The sequence below is a fragment of the Gambusia affinis genome, linkage group LG16 (assembly GCF_019740435.1).
Source record: "Gambusia affinis linkage group LG16, SWU_Gaff_1.0, whole genome shotgun sequence".
Classification (NCBI taxonomy): Eukaryota; Metazoa; Chordata; class Actinopteri; order Cyprinodontiformes; family Poeciliidae; genus Gambusia; species Gambusia affinis.
The window spans coordinates 1162717-1183166 of record NC_057883.1 but is presented as its reverse complement, the minus strand read 5'-3'; the positions used below and the strand labels follow the sequence as shown (position 1 = coordinate 1183166).

The 20450-nt window shown below is 37.2% G+C and overlaps 1 protein-coding gene across 4 annotated transcripts in view; it reads right to left on the bottom strand.

Annotated features, from left to right (window-relative positions):
- The window catches only part of LOC122846009 (serine/threonine-protein phosphatase 2A 56 kDa regulatory subunit epsilon isoform), a 35335-nt gene extending 26514 nt beyond the window's left edge, over positions 1-8821 (bottom strand). For 2 of the 4 annotated variants that reach the window (XM_044142650.1, XM_044142651.1), the window contains exon 1: positions 8177-8821. In XM_044142650.1, the coding sequence (XP_043998585.1) occupies positions 8177-8205 (29 nt within the window). In that variant the 5' untranslated portion in view covers positions 8206-8821. The remainder of the gene's footprint in view (positions 1-8176) is intronic. The other 2 variants (XM_044142653.1, XM_044142652.1) reach the window with 2 other exon arrangements.
- Positions 8822-20450: the final 11629 nt, after the last annotated feature.

The following is a 20450-nucleotide window of genomic DNA, read 5'->3' as shown; positions in this document are numbered from 1 at the left end:
CAACCTTAGACAGTTCTTTGGTCTAATTGTTTGAGTGTGAGGACAAGTGTCCTTTTAAAAGAGAGCAGGACTTCCGACCAGTCAGAAAGCCAGAATTACAGCTGGTTAGTAGGGCTGTAGTGATACACTAATCTCACAATACACTATGCGATATTCTGCTCACAATATTCAGCAACCGATATGATTCAATACACTTTTTAGATTTTATGGGTACTCCTGGTCCTGGAGGGCCCATCTCCTGCAACCTTTAGATGCATCTCTATTTCAACACACCTGAGTTCAATAATGAAGTCATTAGCAGGACTCTGGAGAACCTGACTGCACTTGGGAGGTGATTCAGCTGTTGGATTCAGGTGTGTTGGACCAGGGAGACATCTAAGAGTTACAGGACACAGGCTTTGAGCACCAGGAGTGCCCACCCCTGTTTTAGAGGGACAGAGTGATTTTGGTGACATTTTCTGACTCTTCCATGTTAGTTTTAATACACAAGTTGCAAATTGCAACTTGTGCATTAAGAATTACATATAATTAAACAACCAGTTAGAATTAACTAAATAATGAAATGAAATAAATTACAGTATCTAATACAAGTGAATAAGACAAAAAGGTTCCTTTGCTTCATAACCAAATACACAAAACAACACAATTAACATTTAAACAAAGCAAATGTGTAACAAATATACAACAAAAAACAACATTTATTATGCCAATATTACACCATCAGTTCAATTAATTCAACTCAAGTCAATGGAACAGTCACAAAATGTCACCAAAATCATTTTCCCTCTAAAACCTTTCAGAAAATCTTAAAAATGTATTGCATTGTAACAAACTGTATCGTTTGCTGAATATTGTGATATATATTGTATCATGAGCAAAATATATCACATTGTGAGATTATTGTATCGCTACAGCCCTATGTGCAACTGAGTAAAAAATGTCATCTGTGATAGCTCTCATTTAATTCATGTGGATTTGACATAAAACTCAAAATATGATTTAATGTATTAAAACTCGCAAATGAAAAATTGATACATTTTGAGAAAAAAAATATATTGATGAATATCGCGGAATCGTTAAAATTACAACGCCCTACTGCTTAGTATCAAATATTTAAGAAATACATTTCTAATAAATTTAGTAGTCATAGAATGTGATTTTCTGGATTTATTTTTCTTTAGATTTATTTCCTCACACTTTAGGTCAACCTGTGATAATAATTACAAACCTCTCTGTTCAAAAAATGCCTGTTTGATAGGGCTCTGTTATATATAAATCACTTGCCTTCGCATGTGTTCACTATCATGTGCAACACATGCAAGCTCCTCTTTTTTTTTCTTAATTACATTTTATATGACACTTTGAGAGATTTTAAACACTTATCAAATAACTTTGAATGTTCTGGCTGCTACACAAATATTGTTGTTTCCTTATTTAATGTAATATTCTGAATTGAATGAAAAGCTAAAAATAGTACACATTTCACATTTTAAAAGATACTTCTGAAAAAAATGCATCTACATTGTAAAACACTTCATTCTGATCAGATTTAACCAATGAAAAAAAAAAAAAATTCAACCAAAGATATTGCATCTTTAAAGAATGCAATATCATATAGGGCTTCAAGTAGCAGACTTTGGCAGGGTTAGGCAACCAAGAGCAGAACCAGAAGCACTTTTTCTTTTAAATTACACAGGCAGTGCTAATCCACCCTGTTACAGGTTAAACAGAACCTGGCTCCTGACAAGTCAAAGTAAATATCTTGGATGACAAAACCCATGCAAGCAAGCTAAGGTATTTTGGATGACCTAAACACAACATTTATTCCGTTTCCATCGTACATCTTGGCATCACTTCTGCTCATAGGCTGAAACTGCAGGTTTTAGCCTATGAGCCAATTTCTAAAACAGAATCATAGAGCATTTTCTTCAATGTTTTTAAGGGTTACTTGTAGAAGACATGTTTCAGAATTGTGGGCTCATTTTATAAGATTCCGTTTCCCAAAATGCATCTTTAAAAATTCAACATTTCTTGAATTTGACAATACTTTGATGGGTTAGAGATGCCAACAGAACAACAGAACATGGATTCTGTTTAACAATCCTCTCAGGCAGCAGTAATTCCTTTTGCTGATACACTTTTCCTATCAACTGTTTCCTTCCATTCAACTTTTTTCGGTCACTTGTTGAATGACAAGTTGAGTGACAACTAGCATCAATGACCGTTTTCTGGTCTTCCTGTTGACCCTGACAGAGCATCAGTTTGTCAGTAAACCTCTGCAGGTGTTTAAAGGTAATCAGCTGATTAGGATGTGACACCATGACTTTACAATATTTAACCCCTTCAAAATCATTTGAGTCACCAAATTTGGGTTTCTGTCATCTTTAAACAATTATCAAAAAACATTTAAATATTTCACTCTTGTGAATATATGAGTTTTGCTTTCTGAAGTGAGTGATGAAATGCTGAACTTTATGACATTCTATTTTTTTTAAAGATGTACCTTTAAAGACTGTTGAAGGAGATCCTTGCTGCTTCTTTTAAGCATTTTTATTTTTATTTTTCACTGTTATATTATTATTCTGAGACGTGGTCTCCCTTTCACTCAGAAACAAACTTTTCATTGAATGAAATGAATTCTAAATTACCCTCTAAATTAGTACTTTGGCCATTAAAAATACAAATGAAGCTTCTCCAAAACTCGAGAACTGAGCATTCCTCCCGGGAATGCTCAGGAGATGCAACATCTGTCCGTTTCGGAGAAGCGAAACCGCTCAAAAAGATCCTCATAAAAGCGCACGCCCGACCGCGCAGGGTAAAAAGTTTACAGAGTTCAATTGATCGGTTTGGATCAGACAGATCCAAATGACTGATGAAATGGTGCAGATTACTCTGCAGATGAAGACCAGGAGGAACTTGTGAAGCTGTGAGTTCAGACCGCAGCAGGTGAAGTGATTGTAATTTAAGTGGAGTCGTTTCATTTAATTTATTATAAGTTATTGGGGTTGGTGGTTTTGGTCACTACCAAAAAAAGTTAGATGTGTTTATCTGCTTTATGTGTGATGGGATCTCGATTCATGGTTCAACTAGGTGAATATTTACTAAACCGCATAAAAATGCGGCTAAATAACATATGTTAATAGGATTACAATTTGACAGGTAAAAATAATGACCGGTGTTTATTTTTCAATGCTGTCGGTCAAAATGACGGGGAATGAAAAAATCTAGCACAACCTCTGATATGGCTCTTGTTTATTCTAGCTGTTCGAAGCAAGTAGTAGCATGCCCACCCTCCCCCACCAACTGTCAGGCACAACGCATTATTAGAACTGCAATGATCAATGTGATTTTTTTTTATTTTACCAGGATGAAAACTCATTGAAATCAAAAATCTGTTTTATAAGGGAGTCCTGACATGACTTCAAAAAAATCACTACTTTTCTTTTTCAGTGGCATCATAAAGCTTTTTTTTTAAGTTAATAACACTACAAGACATTATACCAGTCCATAGACGTCAAATTAACCAATACCGTTAGGGATTTTAATTTCCACAATATACTAGACATAACAATTTTAATATTTTGATCCTACTAATATTTTAAATTAGAAATACACTATTTTCCTTCTGTTAGAAGAAAACTTATATAACATATACTGACTGTCATCAAGCACCAGTTAATGGCTAAAGAGGCATGCCTAACATTTGCTGTTAAATGTTAAATATCTAAATATGCCTGTGTGTAAATATACATGTATGGATAGATATGTACACATTGGGTATATTCTTACTTTTTATTTTTAGAAGTGTGTGCATTCTGATTTATTTATATATATATATATATATAAATAATTATTTACAACAGGTTATTTTTACTTTTTCTTTAATATACGTTTAATTCTGTGTGTATGTATATATGTTTATGTGTATGCAAGTATGTACATGTATGGATGCATAGACTTGTACTAGTGTTAATGTAGATATGCTTGACGCAATGGTTGTGACATGGTTGTAATTAATCAAATAATTCAAAACTAATAGAGCAAAAGTTCAAACTACACATTACTTAGCCACTATGGAATTAAATAGAAAATCAATTGAGAAAAAAAACCCAACACATTTGTGGATGGATTTACCAGTGTAGCTCCTCCACTTTGTTTCCAAGTGAAACCCCCCAAAAAAAGAATGACTAAACTTTAGATTTTAAGGGTGAAGAGACCACGCCCCTTAGCAATCCCTCTACAGGAACAACTCAACCCTCTGAAGTTTGAAGTCTAGCAGTCAGGGGCAAAAGGTGTTCCCACTGTAGACTGTCTATATCAATTATTATGGTGTCTATTACATGTTATACACACACTGACCAATAAAACAACTGGTAGGTGGGTTGGGGGTGGGGCTTGGGGGCACAACGAGGAAATAAAAAGGAACCAGAATGGGAATACAGCCAATATAGTGCACTGCAGGGTCCACAGTCCGATAGCCTGGTTTCTATCACAAGAGCCAAAGTTCACATCAGATTATTTGAGAAGCTACAGTCTTGACATCAAATCTGAACTTAACTGTGAGTCAGGTTAAAGGCTTCTGCAGCACCCAACAAATAAACAGCATCTGCTTTCAGACATGCTCTCATAGGCCAGATCCACCACATGAGACGGCCCAGACCCAGACCAGACCAGATCCAACCTAGACCAGACTCAATCCTGTCACAGTAAGCAATAAATCAATTTATCAAATGCTAAATTAAAACTTCTATTTGCATGAAATATTTTCTCTTTTTTTCTCTTCCAAGAACTGGGTGACAGTTGACACTTTTCAATTTGCCCTGTTTTGTTTATTTGGGGTATTTAAAATTTCTTTCAGTTTCAATGATAAATGTTCATTAATTTTAAGTTTATTGATACTTGAAAATGTGTTCCCACATTATATTATCAATTATATTATATTATATTATTTTAGAAATGGCAGCAGAGGAAGTGAACAAAGGCCTACGCTCAAAGACCAGATCCACCACAGGAGATGTTCACTTCATGTTGGCCACACTTCCAGATACTGAATGAACATCGACAGCCGTCTCGTTTGAATTTGCTCTTCTCTCTTCACAGTGGAGGATGGTTGTTTACAGCGTAGGCAACTTCCAGTAAGCTTCATAGTGGCAAACTGGCGCATTACATACATCACAGGCAAACATAAACAATTGTGTAAGATTTAAAACCTCAACACAGTCCACTCTTCCAGGAACCAATCATTTCTCAGAAGCGTAGAGCCCAGACCCTCTGGAAGAGGCAATGTGTAGGAAGGGCTGTTTTTTACCAGGCTAGCTTACAGGTAACATTTTGATATTGGAGCTTGTTTTAAGTCAAAAATTACTCAATATTGATGAAAAAGTACTAGTTCCACTGACTGATTATTTTGCTTCCAAGATTGGGAAAATATTAGAGGTGAGCCAGTCAATCGGCCACCGATCATAATTAGCCGATTTCAGAGCCAATTATGATTGGCTCTGAAAAATCATCATAAAAAATGTATGATAGGTGATCGCCAATCACAGTCTCTTGTTGCCGATTACAAAACAAATCGCCTATATCTCACTTCGCAGTCTGCGTGTGCCCCCTTTCTTTTACACTGCACAAGCGCACAGCAGCAAATCCTAACGCTCTGAGAGTAAATGGGGGAAGTTTGTGTGTTCCGGCGGAAAATTACCTCACACCTGCATCAACACACCGAATCTAATATGACATTTTAAAAAAATACCACTTGACAGAGTATGGGTATATTGAGGCTCACTGCAGGAAAAAAAAACAAACAAAAAAACCCAAACATTTGGATCGGTCAGTCAGCAGGTAAAGCTGCGCACATCTATTAACATTCACCCAGATTAGAATGACTGTCAAAAAGCTAAACAAATAACCCAGAAAATGATTTAAGTCAACAAGCTAGCAGTGTAAGACGCTGCTTCTGCTCTCACAGTGGGACCACCTCTACATGTAGTAATATTTCACAGATGGAGTTCCATTCAAGCTACATCCGGCAGTGAACTCTCACACCAAACATCTACTTAAAGCTGCAGCATTAAATTAAACAAAAGATTTTAGATACACATTAAAACTTTCGCTATGTTCTAACATAAGACAGATAATTTCTGAAAATAATCAGTCTCCTCATTCTGCAGAATTACTCCACTCAGTCAGAAACAGACAATCAGAATCAACATTCATCAGCTAGCAATGTTCTCAGGAAGTTTTGATGTAGTAATTATTTTGATGCAACCTGCATTTGACTTTGAATGAATATTTCCTTTTTTACTCAACATTATTTTATACAGGTAGTATTGAGATTTATTTGACTCATGTAGAATTTTGGGTACGTGAACCTTACTGTTAAAGACTGATTACTTATTCCAGGTTTTTCAGATGTCCTTTTGACTGAATAGCTGCTGTATTGTTCCTGTAAGTATTTTGCATGTTCTAAGCCTAAAATAGGTGAATTTATTACCAAATCATTTTTTGATTTTGCCAGATCAGATAGTAGCATTTACACTTAAAGCAAAAGAAAAAAACAACAACCAATCCAAGTGATTGGCAGTGATTGTAATCAGCAGCAAAAAATCTGATTGGAGCATCCCTAGAAAATATCTTATTAGAAATTATATAATCTGTCAGTGAAATTAGTACTTCATCAATTTATTTATTTTTTTTCATTTTTACTTAAAACAAGCTCTGATAGCTTTCTGAAAAGTTACTTGCAAGTTAGTTTTGTCTTAATTCAAGGGTGCCAACATATGTGCACTAAAAACAAACCAAAAATACTTAGTAAGATTTTGTGTTTTTTGCAACGTATACAGCTGATCAGCTAAATCATGATTCCACTAAAAAAAATTATAAACTGAACTTTCATTGTGTTTTTTCCTAGACAGATGGAGCAATGTTTTGCTTTTGCTTACACTCACAATTCTGTTGCCTGCCTCAGAATCATACAGCATACACAGTTCAGCAAGTTACACGTGTTTTAACCAAGAGCACACTGACAAGTGATGAAAGAAGCTAGAATCAAGATCACTAAATTTTGGTCCCGACTACTCTTCCAACTGAGCCACAGGTGTCCCACAACTTTTACATTTTAACTTAGGCCAGGGTTTGCATGGATCCTGTTTACTAGTTAAGATTTCCTTATGGAAAATAAAAACATAAAAGTTCTAAGAGAGAAAATACTTTTTTGTAGCACTGTAACTGAGGTTTGGTCTAATGTGGCATGTAAAAGACAGCTAACTGGCATTTTTTTTAATCAAAGGTTTTTCAATTGTTCATGGTGATGTGTGGAAAAATTTAAAACGGTGAATCTTGATAACTATTTACAAATTTCAATGTAAAATTAACAACAAATTTCAGAAAAAAAATTTCAGCTTGTTAATCAGTAAATCTCTGTATCCTTCAAACTTCCATTCATTGTTCTTCCACATGAAATTGCTCGTATAGAAATCATAATAATAAAAAACTACCTCTCGAAAATGTTGCTAAAATGCTTAAAACTAGAAGTTCTGGTGTCTTGATCTCATCTAGAAATTATGCTTGAACCTTTGAACAATGCAGCTTGAGGACTTGGTCAGATAACAGAATGTTGTTCCGAGAACAGCCTTACGGGAAAGCCCAAAATGTAACGTAAAACCGATCCAAACAGCAGCAAGAATGTACATCTTCCATCTAGAGCTGGAACAGCAAAGTACTTCGTGTTGTATACGGGGTCAGAAATTAAGCCGTTAGATACCAGGCGTCAGTTTGGCCGTGTTGGGCCTGCAGGAGCAAACTTGACAGCGCATTAGCGAAGTGTTAGCTCGCTATGAACGTTAGCTTAAAATTTACCTTGCACAGAGAATCACATAAGTGCCCGTAAACTGCTTTAACGTGGACCAGAGCAGAGCCACATTTTAATGTTTTACATATTCATACAGAGTAGCATATTAATGAAAAGGCTCGCTTAATAAAAAGATATCTTAGGTCATTAGCCACAGTTAGCACGCCAGCTACCGGGAGCTAGCCGAAGTTGAGCGTGTAGTTGTAGTTTTAAACGCGAGCAGCGGCAGCTAGCTTTGTGAGAAGCCAGCTAAAGGAACACAACGGACAGGCTCAAAACAGGAACTATATCAAATCTGAATATAAATGTGTGTTGGTGAGATAACATTACCTGGGCGGGCTCGGGCGATCACCCATCATCCCGGATGTAAATACAGGGACAGAGCTAATGATGCAAATGTTAGCTACAGCTCACACACTGACAGAGTGACCGGGCTGGAAGACACACACCGTTCCGAGTCCTGACCCGAGTCCCGACCTGAGCAAGACTGGTTGGAACCTCTTCCGTCGTTCTACTTCGTCTTGATCCTCCACAGCTTGCAGTGAAGACTGTGGCGGAGACTTGTCCTGTGTCGGGATAACTGTCAGGCTAACTGTGCGGCTGCCTCCAGCTCGGTGCAAACAGCCTCTCCCCAGCAGCAAAATCTCGGCCTAAAACAGCCAAACCCACAAGCAGTTTTCCATCCAACTGGAAAATCCTTTAACTACCGATAAGAATAAAACACGGGTCTACGCAACGATTAGATTAACGCTAAAACATTCCCGTTACCGGTTGAACTCTACGTCTCAAACAACACCCTGAAATTGTCGTGTTTTCCGTTGCTCGTTGTCGATTCAGGGTTGTTTCTTCTCAGCCTATTGTCAACACTACTGGGTCCAAACCATGGCACACATTACATAAATGCACATGAACGTGCTAGACGGGTGTAGGACAGCAGACGACGACGATTGGCTACACTGCGCAGTGTCCAATCTTATGATTGGTCCAACGAGCTTGCCAATAAAGGAAGAGGGAGAGAATCTCCGAATCCCGCTGGTTAGGTGGAGGAGAAGGGACACGAAAAAGACCGGGGCTGAAAGGAGTGTGGAGAGAGCGAATAGTCAACCGCTCTGCATAAGGTCGCTTATACATGTCCCGCAAAACTATTCATTAATATTTGTCAAACTTATTCATTTTTAATCAAGTCACAAATGACAAAAAATTGTAAGAATTTTATGTGACAATATAAAAAATGCATAATTGTAGAGTGGAAGAACATTTATATTTTGTTTCTCCTTTTTTAACACCAAAGATCTGAAAAGTGTGGCGTGCGTTTGTATTAAAACCTCTAAATTCTGCCTCACTGAAATGAAATCCATTGTAACCACTTGGCTTCAGCTGTTATATACAAGCAAAAAATGTGGACACCCCTTCATAGATAAGAAAACAAGATTTAAGGAAAACAAACTGACTGATTTTCTATTTGATAACTTTATTAAGTAGTGCTTACATGTGAAGGTTTTATAATAGCTTCTACTAGTAATCTTGGAGTTACCATATTAATTGATTTCCTATGACAAATCTATTAAACTTGTCTCCAAAATTGCCTCCTTTGACTGTATTTCAAAAATGAGTCGCCTCATCAGCTGACGCAGTTTTAACCTAGTGTATGCATTTTTAACCTGTAAACTCAATTTCTACAATGCAATTATAGCTGGGTTGGGGTTAGGTCCAAAAAGTTCTATTTAGGTCCTTTTGTGACTGTGGCTTTCTGTAAAAGTCAGAATTCTGTACAAAGTACTTCTGATGACAAACAAAACCATCAACAACTTATTTAAGACTGACTTATTGCCAGTGTTGGGTAGTAACGGATTACATGTAACGACGTTACGTAATTTAATTACAAAATAAGAGTAACTGTAATTCGTTACAGTTACAATGAGAAAATATGTAATCCAGTTACAGTTACTTCCGAAAATATTAAGAATTACAAGTTTAGTTACATTTTTTTTAAAAATATAAACAAAAACCTTTGCGAAATATGTAATGATATTTTTATTGCTTTGCGCTCTTTATCGCCGTTTCCCGCTACGGCTCCTTGTCTCTATCACAGCCGCAATGCCACTCTGATGTTCCATCCTGTGCTGGTGGAAGACACCCTATGGGCTCTGCGTTGTGTTTCTTTTCGTAAAAGTGGGGTGTGTTCGGTGCAGGAGAGGAATCGGACACAGGGCTCTTCGTGGAGGGGAGACTTTAGCGCCTTTATTTCATCCACAGGCAGTAAACAGACTGTCAGGATTTAACAATTTTCCCTTTACAAAACAATCAAACCTCATCAAAACAAGATGCAATCTGCAGCCAACTGGCACACTGAACAAACAGAAAAAACGATCGCCATACCAACGCAATGTATATTTTACACCGGGCTAGCGGAGCTGCTGCTTACCTACAGGCAGTAAACACACTGTAAGGAATACAGCAGCTCGCCCGCAAAAATCCCCTGCACTACGGTGTCCCCGATAGGACAAACATCTCGGAATTGTGATAATACCAGCAATTACATAAAACAATAGTACCCTCTTCTGTAACATTTATGCACTGCTTTACATTTACATCTGTGAATATAAAAATGTTTTACGAATATTTGATGCATGACAAACGTTGGAATCTATTCTTTCCCATGAGACATTGTATGCAACATAGGGTGACCAGACGTCCTCTTTTTCCCGGACATGTCCTACTTTTCAGACCTAAAAAAATGTCCGGGGGGAAATTTAAAAATCGTCCGGGATTTTGGTCAACTGCCTCCAGTATGGCCCGATGAGAAGAGTCTGAGAAAATCTTACATGCCTGGTGCTGGCATCTCTTCTTGTGGACCTCCTGTGATTGCCTGTCATCAATTTCCTCTCAGCTTAGTGCTCTTTTAAGGTTCCCACTCAGTTCTCAAAAATTAAATGTTGAACATGGGTCAATACTCATTAAAATCTCAAAGTAATCAAAAAGTAATCAAAAGTAATTAGTTACATTACTTTTTAAAAGTAATCAAAAAAGTTACACTACAATTACATTTTAAACAAGGTAACTTGTAACTGTAACGGATTACATTTTTAAAGTAACTTACCCAACACTGCTTATTGCTTACCACTCAACATGAGCACTAAACTCAAGGATGTGCTTTTTCAGCACTCTGGGTTTCACTTGTGTTAGAAGCTAATATACAGTTTAGGCTGAACTGAATTAAGCTGAATTCTGAGTATACAAGATATTGGGTGTCAGAGATGGTTTAATCCAGAGTCAAGAAAAAAAAAAAAACATGGTTGGGATGAAGACTGCACAGACAACTGGACCCTGCACATCCCAGTGACACCATAAGAAATGGAGATGAGATTAAATCGAAATATTACACAGGTGTAGATGTTTGATTTACAGATGTCAAGTCTGTAAAGCAAACATCCCATCCAACAGATTTGTATTGTTTCACACTACATTTGAAACAAAGCACAAGTTTGACAGTCGCTAATCTGTACAGCATGAAGAAACCAGAATGTCTGCCAAGCTGCAAAGGAAGAACCTCTTCAAGACAATCTCAATTGACATTAGGAACAAATGTTCCTAATGTCTAAGTTCCATAGATTCTAGACTGCTTTGAGGTTTCCATTGAGAAGCCAAGCCTACAGATGGAACATGCAGAGAGACAAAGAAGTACACTGCAGCAAATGTCTGTATTATTTGCAACAGCTTGGGTTGTGTTTCATTACTTTGGAAGGCTGCGGTGCCCAAATCAGAGACATAAATCTTGTCAGACACTCCTAGGCTCTGAGTCCATAGTGAAGGGAGGCATCACTATGGTGACCAGATCCTCACCAACTGCAGATTAACCAGGTATAAGGATTTTGCTGCCTACTTTGATCAGTGGTGGGATGTTATTGTACTTATGTACATTTCTCATGTATCTGTACTTTACTTAAGAAGATTCAATCATGGATACTTTCCACAAGTGAGTCTGCATAATACTTACTAAATTTTACAGTATGTATCTGTACTTTCTACTTCACTACATTTCTATAAAGCATTACACGTTACATCCAAGTCGCATTGCTCTTTTTTTATTTGTTTGTTAGTTTGAAAGTAATCAGTAGCGAGAGGGGAACTGGTCCACTAAACCACTGTAAAGCGGGAAAGTACCATTAAATCCTCCTTCAAGAAGAGCAAGGTGGCTATGCTGCACCTGCAGAATCACTAACACCAATATGGAGTCCAAGAAGGATAGTCATCCGGAAGATCTGGAGCCTTATCTACGTTACTGTAGAGCAGCTGACTCTATTCCCGGCAACATCATATTCACCAAAGAACTGCTTCAGCACCCTTCAGTCATGCATGATGGTCCAAAAATGCTAACAGAACAGCACCTGCTGTACAGTTTTATGAAGAACAGTTCACATACATTTCAGTTTGTGACCCTAAAACTGGGAAAGTAACTGTAAATGATCTCAAAGTAGGACTTAATAAAATATGACATAGTAACAAAGTGAGTACGGTACATTTTACTTTATAATAATAACTTTGAACTTCTTTCAGTCTTGGTATAAAACAAACTATGCATGGGGTGGTTTAGATTCAAGTTTACGACTGTTCTATTTTCTCAATGAATCTGAAGTAAACATAATCGGGGGGGAGATGGGGAGCATTTTATCTTAATTATACAGCAAATGACATATCCAGAATGAATGGAACAGTTGGCTTTGTAATCTTTCTCCAGGAAAGTCCTTGGTTCTATAAGATGAAGGAGCTGCAAGTATGAACCTGGTCTTCAGAGAATCAGGAATACTTCAGCATACATGCTTAAAGCATGTACCGTACCACGCTGGTTAGGGTGGAGATACTGGTGTCACACAACACAGTCCATTGATTAGGACAGTGTTTCACAATCCTGGTCCTCAAGGCACACTGTCCTACATGCTTTAGTGGTTTCCCTGCTTTAATGTGCCTGATTCAACTGATTCCAGTTCAACAAACGGCTGTTAATCAGTTATCAATTGAAATCAGCTGGACTGAAGCAAGGAAATACCTAAAACATGCAAAGCAGTGTGCCTTGAGGACCAAACACTGGATAGGGGACATGCGATAAGCATGAAGTTCCCCCTCCTCATCAATGATGCTGCAGTGGAGTAGGTCAGCAGCATTAAATTTCTGAGGATACAGATCACTGACACTTTAACTTGATCACTCCAAATCTCTGGCCTGTCAAGAGAGCTCTGCAATGTCGGCACTTTTTATATCAGATGAGAAGATCAAACTTCCTCTCTCCCATCCTCATCCCTTTTGTCAGAGAGACAACAGACAGCGATATCTCAGTCTGGTTTGGGGCATATACCACCTTATCACCTCTGACTGGCAATGTAAAGACAGTGGCGAGGACAGATGAGAGAATCATCAGGACTGAGTTTCCTTCCATCCTGGACACCGTTCAGTTGCTGCCTGTCCAGGGCTCAGCCACCCTCAGTATGGCTTGTTCTTCCTGCTGCCATCTGGGAAAAGATTCAGCAGCTTCAAATGCAGAACAACCAGATCCCACAACAGCTTCATGCCTCACATACATTTTTTAAAATTGTATTTATATTGATTTTTTTTATTTACAGGGAGCTTTGCAATAAACATTTGCTCAATATGTTCACTTTAAATGTACAGCTGAATTATAGTGTCTATTTGGCCTATTATTCTTTGCACAATAGTTCAAGCTCAGTCTAAGTGGATGTAGAGTGTGAACATTAGTTTTCAAGTCTCGCCACAGATTCTCTGTTGGATTTAGGTCTTGACTTTGAATTGGCTGGAAGTTTGCAGGGGACTGAGTCAGCTGGGGAATGAACTGCAACAGAATCCAGAGTTTCATCAGGAGTGACCTTTAAGGTAAGTCTCAGGAAAAAGGAGAGCAAAGAAGGTTAGTAACACAAGGTGAATGAGCCATATTTCACCAAAAACACACAAACAGAACACACCACACACATACATGCACACGCAGATACACGCAAACGCACTTTCTCACTATTCCCTTTACTTCACTAGGAAATTGCGAGAAAGCAGGTGTAAATATAACTTTTGACGGGAATCTTTTTTGTTCCCATGGACAAACTCCACCCACTCTGACACTAAGCAGAAGGGGGGGGGGAAACATAAATACTCTCTGCATGAGGCGTGCCGTGGTGACGTAGGGGATAGTGCGACCCACGTTTGGAGGCCTTGAGTCCTCGAAGCGGCAGCTGTGGGTTTGACTCGCAGACCCCCTGGAAGGGTAAAACAATAAAAAATATACTCTCTGCATGACTAATATGTCCTGATTTCAATCAGTGGGTCAATTTGACCCTAAACAGTATGTGTGCCTGAAGTTCAATTATAAAGATCACCCATTGACAAAAATTAAATAAATTGTAATATAAAAAAAAATTACCAAAGATTAATTTCAAGGAAATTATTGCTTTTTGTGTCTAGCTTTTTTTCAGTGGACATAAAATAATGTAAATTCCATTTTTTATGTCCAAATGAGTAAATGAGTAAATTGTCGTCATTGAGCCTTATTTTCTGAGAAATAAAAAAACATCATTGCGCAAATATTGATTGAAATGGTTAGTATTGGAGTTAATAATCAGATACAAAAATGTTTTGCAGGAATTTTTTGGTTTCTGACACTGTTGCATGATTAAACACTCCCCGGGTCAAATTGACCCACGAACAGATGCCAACTATTTTTGCATCACGATCTGCTTTTTCTTCAGCCTGAAAGATAGCAGGTGCTATAAGAAAGAAAAAGATGGAAAAATATCTATTATTTTTGATTATTTTAATTTGACCATTCTAATGTATAAATATGCTTTTATTCTATAGTACAATGTTTCATTCTATTATAGCCTTCTCTGTATGCTTAGGGTCATTGTTTTCCTGGAAGGAGAACCTCCATGCCAGTCTCTAGTTTCTAATAGGTTTTCCTCCAGGATTGTTCTGTATTTAGCTCCATAAATATCCAGAGGATGATGCTGCCACACCATACACATGATTATGTATAAGTCCACAAAAATGGCACCCTTGTTGAAATTTGCAGACGACATAACTGTAGTGGGTGATGAATCTGCCTACAGGAACAAGGGGGAGCAACTTACAGTGTGGTGCAGATAACAACTTGATCCAAAACACAGCCAAGACCAAGGATATCATACTGGATTTTAGAAGGAGACATTCAGCCACTATACATCTGAAGAGACAAGGTGGAGAGGGTGTCAAACTTCTGTTTCCTGGGAGTTTGTACCATGGATAATCTGGCCTGTGATGTAAACACAGCAGAACTGGCAAAGAAGGCCCAGCAGAGACTCTATTTTCTGAGAGTCCTCAGGAGAAACAATATTTCTCAAAACCTGCTGGTGTCCTTTTATTGATACTCTTTTGAAAGCATCATCTGGTATTGTCTCTGTGTGTGGTTCTCCAGCTGCACAGTAGCACAGAGGAAGACTCTTCGGAGAATCATAAAATCTGCCCAGAAGACCATTGGCTGCTCTCTGCCATCTCTTGAAGAACTCCATAGATCCCACTGTCTCAGGAAAACCGGGAACATTTTAAAAGCCTCTTCACATCCTTGATACAATTTATTCCAACTGCTGCCATCTGGCTGCAGATACAGGAGCATTAAAACAGGGACAAACAGACTGAAGAACAGTTCATACCCAATACCTATATGGGCTTTAAATGCCACCTTGTGCCATTTATCACCCAATTTTGTTATAGCGCATGTAATTTTTGTTTTATGTTTCTATAATGATGGTAAAGATTATTATTTTGTTATTTGTAGCCAAAAATATTAAATGGAGGTAGGTACATCTGATCATCACCATAAACCGATGTGTTAGAACACGTTTTAAGTAAATTATTTCAAACATTATTATAGCAACAGAATTTTCTAAACTAAACTATTTGTAACAAACATTTATATAACTATAGCACAGTTTTATAATACGATGTTGGTTGGAACACAAAGGACACAGACATGGAAACATTCTGCTGGGAACTCTTTAGCCCTCTGGTTGCTCTGGATGTTTTCTTAAACTGGAAGGTATGTAATGAGGCTAGGAAAAACATATTTTTATTTTTCAAAAATTTTTATTGAAAAAAATAAAAATAAAACAGAATCAACCCATGACATGTTTATCTGGGAGCCTCATAAATGTACAGGGAAAACCCAAAATGCCATTCAATGACAGGAATGTTTTACTGATTTAAGAACAAATTAAACAGTGCAATGCAGAATAAAAGATCAAACATTATAATAAGATTTTAAAATTGAGGACATAGATTATTAAAAAAATTCTGTATGACAATCTGCTCAGTATATCTAAGAAATGTTTTGGGCTCTGCCTTGATAACTAAATAATTTCATTAAAAAATAACATTTACAATAAACAAAGACAATGAGCAATTGATTGTAGGACACTTTCTGAAATTTTACAGATTCATATAAAAATATGTATGCAACCTTTGGAACATGGAAACACATAATTAACACTTAAGTGGTCAATTGCTGCTCTTGTTATGAAAGGACATTGTATACAATCACTTTACAATTAAATAATGACTGCTTGCAGATATTGATTGCTGACTGATTGCTTGCAATCCACATACATACCCAACAAATATTCTTTCTGCTGCTAAAATAACACAGATTATTAAAGTTATAACAATGTCGTCTATAATTTTTTTTAACTTAAACACAGTTAAGTAAAACTTTGAATCAACACTCATAAAATTAGCTGATGTTTCACATTCATTTTGTCCAGAATATTCAGCCTTTTTGCTGCTCTGCTCTTCACAGAATACCACAAGCTGATATCAGGGGGCTAACTAGCCCAGCTTCCTGCACCAGCAGCCAATTAGCAGTTAGCCAACCAGCAGACAACCCGTTAGCTAAATGTGCTCTGAGAAACTGTTTATTAAAGTCAGGCTTATACCACGTGTGCCTTTTTGACAAACTTTCAAATAAATGACATTAGAAGAAAAGTCAGGTTGTAAAGCCAATATTAGTGGTTGTTCAGTGTGACAAATACACCAATTCTGTTGTTTCTCAAACAAAGATGACCTTTGACAGATATCAGTCTGATGTTACCTGGGAAAATGGAAATGTTGCAAGGTACCCTATCTGGTTTTTGTCCTCCTTTTTCAGCTATGTGTTGCTGTCTCCTTCTCCTTCTCTCCATTATCTTAGATTCTGACACTAACAGGAAGATAAATTCCTGGAACTTGGATTCCATTTATTGATTGACTAATATGTCTGAGCTTGCAGTGTGGCATACTCAAGTCCTGTATGCATAGGTTACATTTTCACGTTGAACTGACTGTGGCCGTACAAAAATTTCACTCTTTTGGGTTGCAGTCCCATCAATAGACTTATATACAGTAATATTTTTGTACAAATCTCCCTCTTCATATTTGAAATATAAGGTTATATTCAAGCTATGGCAGAACCAATCTTCAATACAAGCAGGATATGTATTTCATCACAAATGATCTAGACAGGACATGAGGGTTCACACTAACAGGAAAAAGCAAAAAGCAATCATCAAAATGCCAAATATGAAAACAGAGACTTTCCAAACCTTTTCCGCAAGAGCTGCTCAGCTCACCCCTTCGCCGTTTAATACTATTGTACTACTGTGCCATTCATACCTACTTTTTGAGGTACAAAAGGAGCAATGTGTCAAAAAACGTACCCTAACTGCTAAATTGGTCACTTTGACAGACCTACTGGATCACTCAAATACAGGTGATCTATCAGCAAGACGTAATTATTTTTATTTTTTTAGGCAGAATTTAGTTTGCTGTATTCATTTTGGTTTTAGTCAAACTTTCAAACACTACCGTAAATATTTTTTACATATTGGTCAATTTTTCTGTATGTCCCTAAAATATCCATCCATCCATTTTCTGTTCACCCTTGTCCCTAATGGGGTATCCCTAAAATATGGAATCTAAAATTTATTTTCAGAGCCTCCTACGTCTCTTCAGAAAACCTGGCGGCTCATGAGTGTGTCCAGTTGAATTATACACATAACTGAATTTAAATTCAGGAGAAGTGTCTAAGCTAAATAAACTGATATGAAAATGTCAGTTTATTTTCTAAACTAACATTTTTACTAAGTTATTTTCTAACTTAGTTAGAAAATAATTAGTTTAAGGAGACGTAGTAGAAGAAGGAAGGGACAAAGTGGTTATGCACAAGAATGAAGCGAGGGAAAACTTGGCGAAGGAGTGAACTGCTAAGGAGAAACATTTTACTGTGCTGGAGGTGAAGTAATAGTTTCCCTCAGAGTGATAAACTGGAAGGTTGTTGTCTATAAAAGTCAAAACAATAAGAAAAGCCCTTCAGTAGTTTGTATGGTGGATTCCACTGCACATGTGCAATTAAAGGGAACCCTAAATATATCAGTTTCATATATACCAGGGACAGTTCAGAATTTTTAATGTGAGGTTCTGTAAGACAAACAAGATCACCATCTTTAAACACACTACACAAAAGGTGTTGGGGCTTAAACAATTATGAACGTTTTCAGTCAAAGGAGTAGAAGGTGTTAAAGGAAACTCTTTGGAACAAAGAACCACATCTGAACATTCAGTGGATTAACAAAATAGTTTTAGCTTCTCCTGTCTGAGAAGGTCATTTTCTCATTTGTTTTTAATCTGTTATTTTTACTTTTCAATTGGATTTTATTGCATGTGAAATTCATGAGGAAGTTTTCTAAAAGTGCCTTTGTTTCATTTAAAGAAATACTAATTTTAACATCTTTATAAAATAACCTTCAGGGATAATTTAGCTTTACAGAGTTGGGGGGTATTAAAGGGACAGTTCAGTATTTTTAATGTGAGGTTCTGTTAACAGTCAGTATCTTACCTGTGGTAGATGATTTTTTGGGGTTTAATTTAGTGTAAATCTACAGTATCTGGACCCAAAGGGTGAAGCTAAATGCTAGTCAAGCAGAATTCTACCATCTAAAAACTAGTAAAGCAATTCATGTTAACAAAAATCTATAATTATAAGGATGTTAAACAGAGACTGATTAAACTTACAGTATGTACCCTTCAGACTGTTCATTAGCCTCAGACTCCAGTAAAACTAATCTGGGCTTTTAAAAATGATTGTGACAAGAAAGTTATAAACTTAGCATTTTATGGTTGAAGATATGTTAAAACGTTTGACATTTTCACAAGATATGTTAGGTAAAACTAGGGTTATATTTTCATAAAGTTGTTCTAAAGAATAAAAAAAACTTTCACTATTTTTACAGCATTATCAGAAGTCTAAATATAGTGAACATCTGTTTAGATTGTGCTACCCATGCTCTGGTTTAACAAAAAACTGAGCATGATGGCTTTTGTTTGGTTTGTTTAAAATATTCTGAAGCACAATCTAAACAAACCAAACAAAAACTAACATGGTCTGGGATCAAACTCACAATCCCTGCAGTACATACACTATATTACCAAAAGCATTTGCTCCACCATCCAAATTATGGGAGTCAGGAGTTCCAATCACTTCCATAGCCACAGGTGTATAAAATGAAGCACCTAGGCATGCAGACTGTTTTTACAAACAGAATGGTTCGCTCTTAGGAGCTTAATGAACTCCAGTGTGGAACTGTGATAGGATGTCACCTGTGCAACAAATCCAGTGGTGAAATTTCCTCACACCTAAATATTTCACAGTCAACTGTGCGCTGAATTATAAGAAAATGGAAGTGTTTGGGAACAACAGCAACTCAGCCACCAAGCTGTAGGCCACGTAGACCGATGGAGCAGGTTCAGCGGATACTGAAGCACGTAGTGCGAAGAGGTCACCAACTTTCTGCAGAGTCAGCCACAAACTTCACGTGGCCTTCAGATTAGCTCAAGAAGGGTGGGCAGAAAGCTTCATGGAATGGGCTTCCATGGTAACCAGCTGCAGCCAAGCCAAACATCACCAAGTGTAATGCAAAGCTTTGAATGCAGTGGAGTAAAGACATGATAGATATCATGTCGTGACTATGTTGTCTTTGGTTGGGTGAACAAAATCCTGCCTAAGATCAGTAACTGTTAGCGATCAGTAGCAGAATGTAAGCAAAAGTATTAAAAGTTTTGAGAACAAAAGACACAAAAACCTGTTTTCAGACTGCATATGTGTGCTCTAGGATTATGGCAGGAAAATTCCACCTAGCGAACAGAGTTTTGCAAGCGGAGATCTGAGCAGAGACTAAGTGTGAGAGCATGGAAATGTTTTGAGTACAACCATTACAAGTTTTAAGAAAGACATTAAGTTCTGCTTTCAAAATGAAAATGTAAGCAAAAGTGTTACAGGTTTTGCGAACAAAAGACATGAAATATTGCTTTCAGAATGAAAATATGTGCTCTTGGATTATGGCAGAAAAATCCCCCCTTTTGACCAAGTCCTGTCAATGGCCAAAAATCTGCATAAAACTTAAATTGGAATTTTAGAAAAAGCATAAGCGGTATCAGAAAGGTAGATCATCTGAAGACATGTTAATATATTGTGTCTTGCTTAATATTGAAAGGAGCTTTTAAGGCAGAAGTTGTGACCCATAAAAGTGCAAATGTTTTT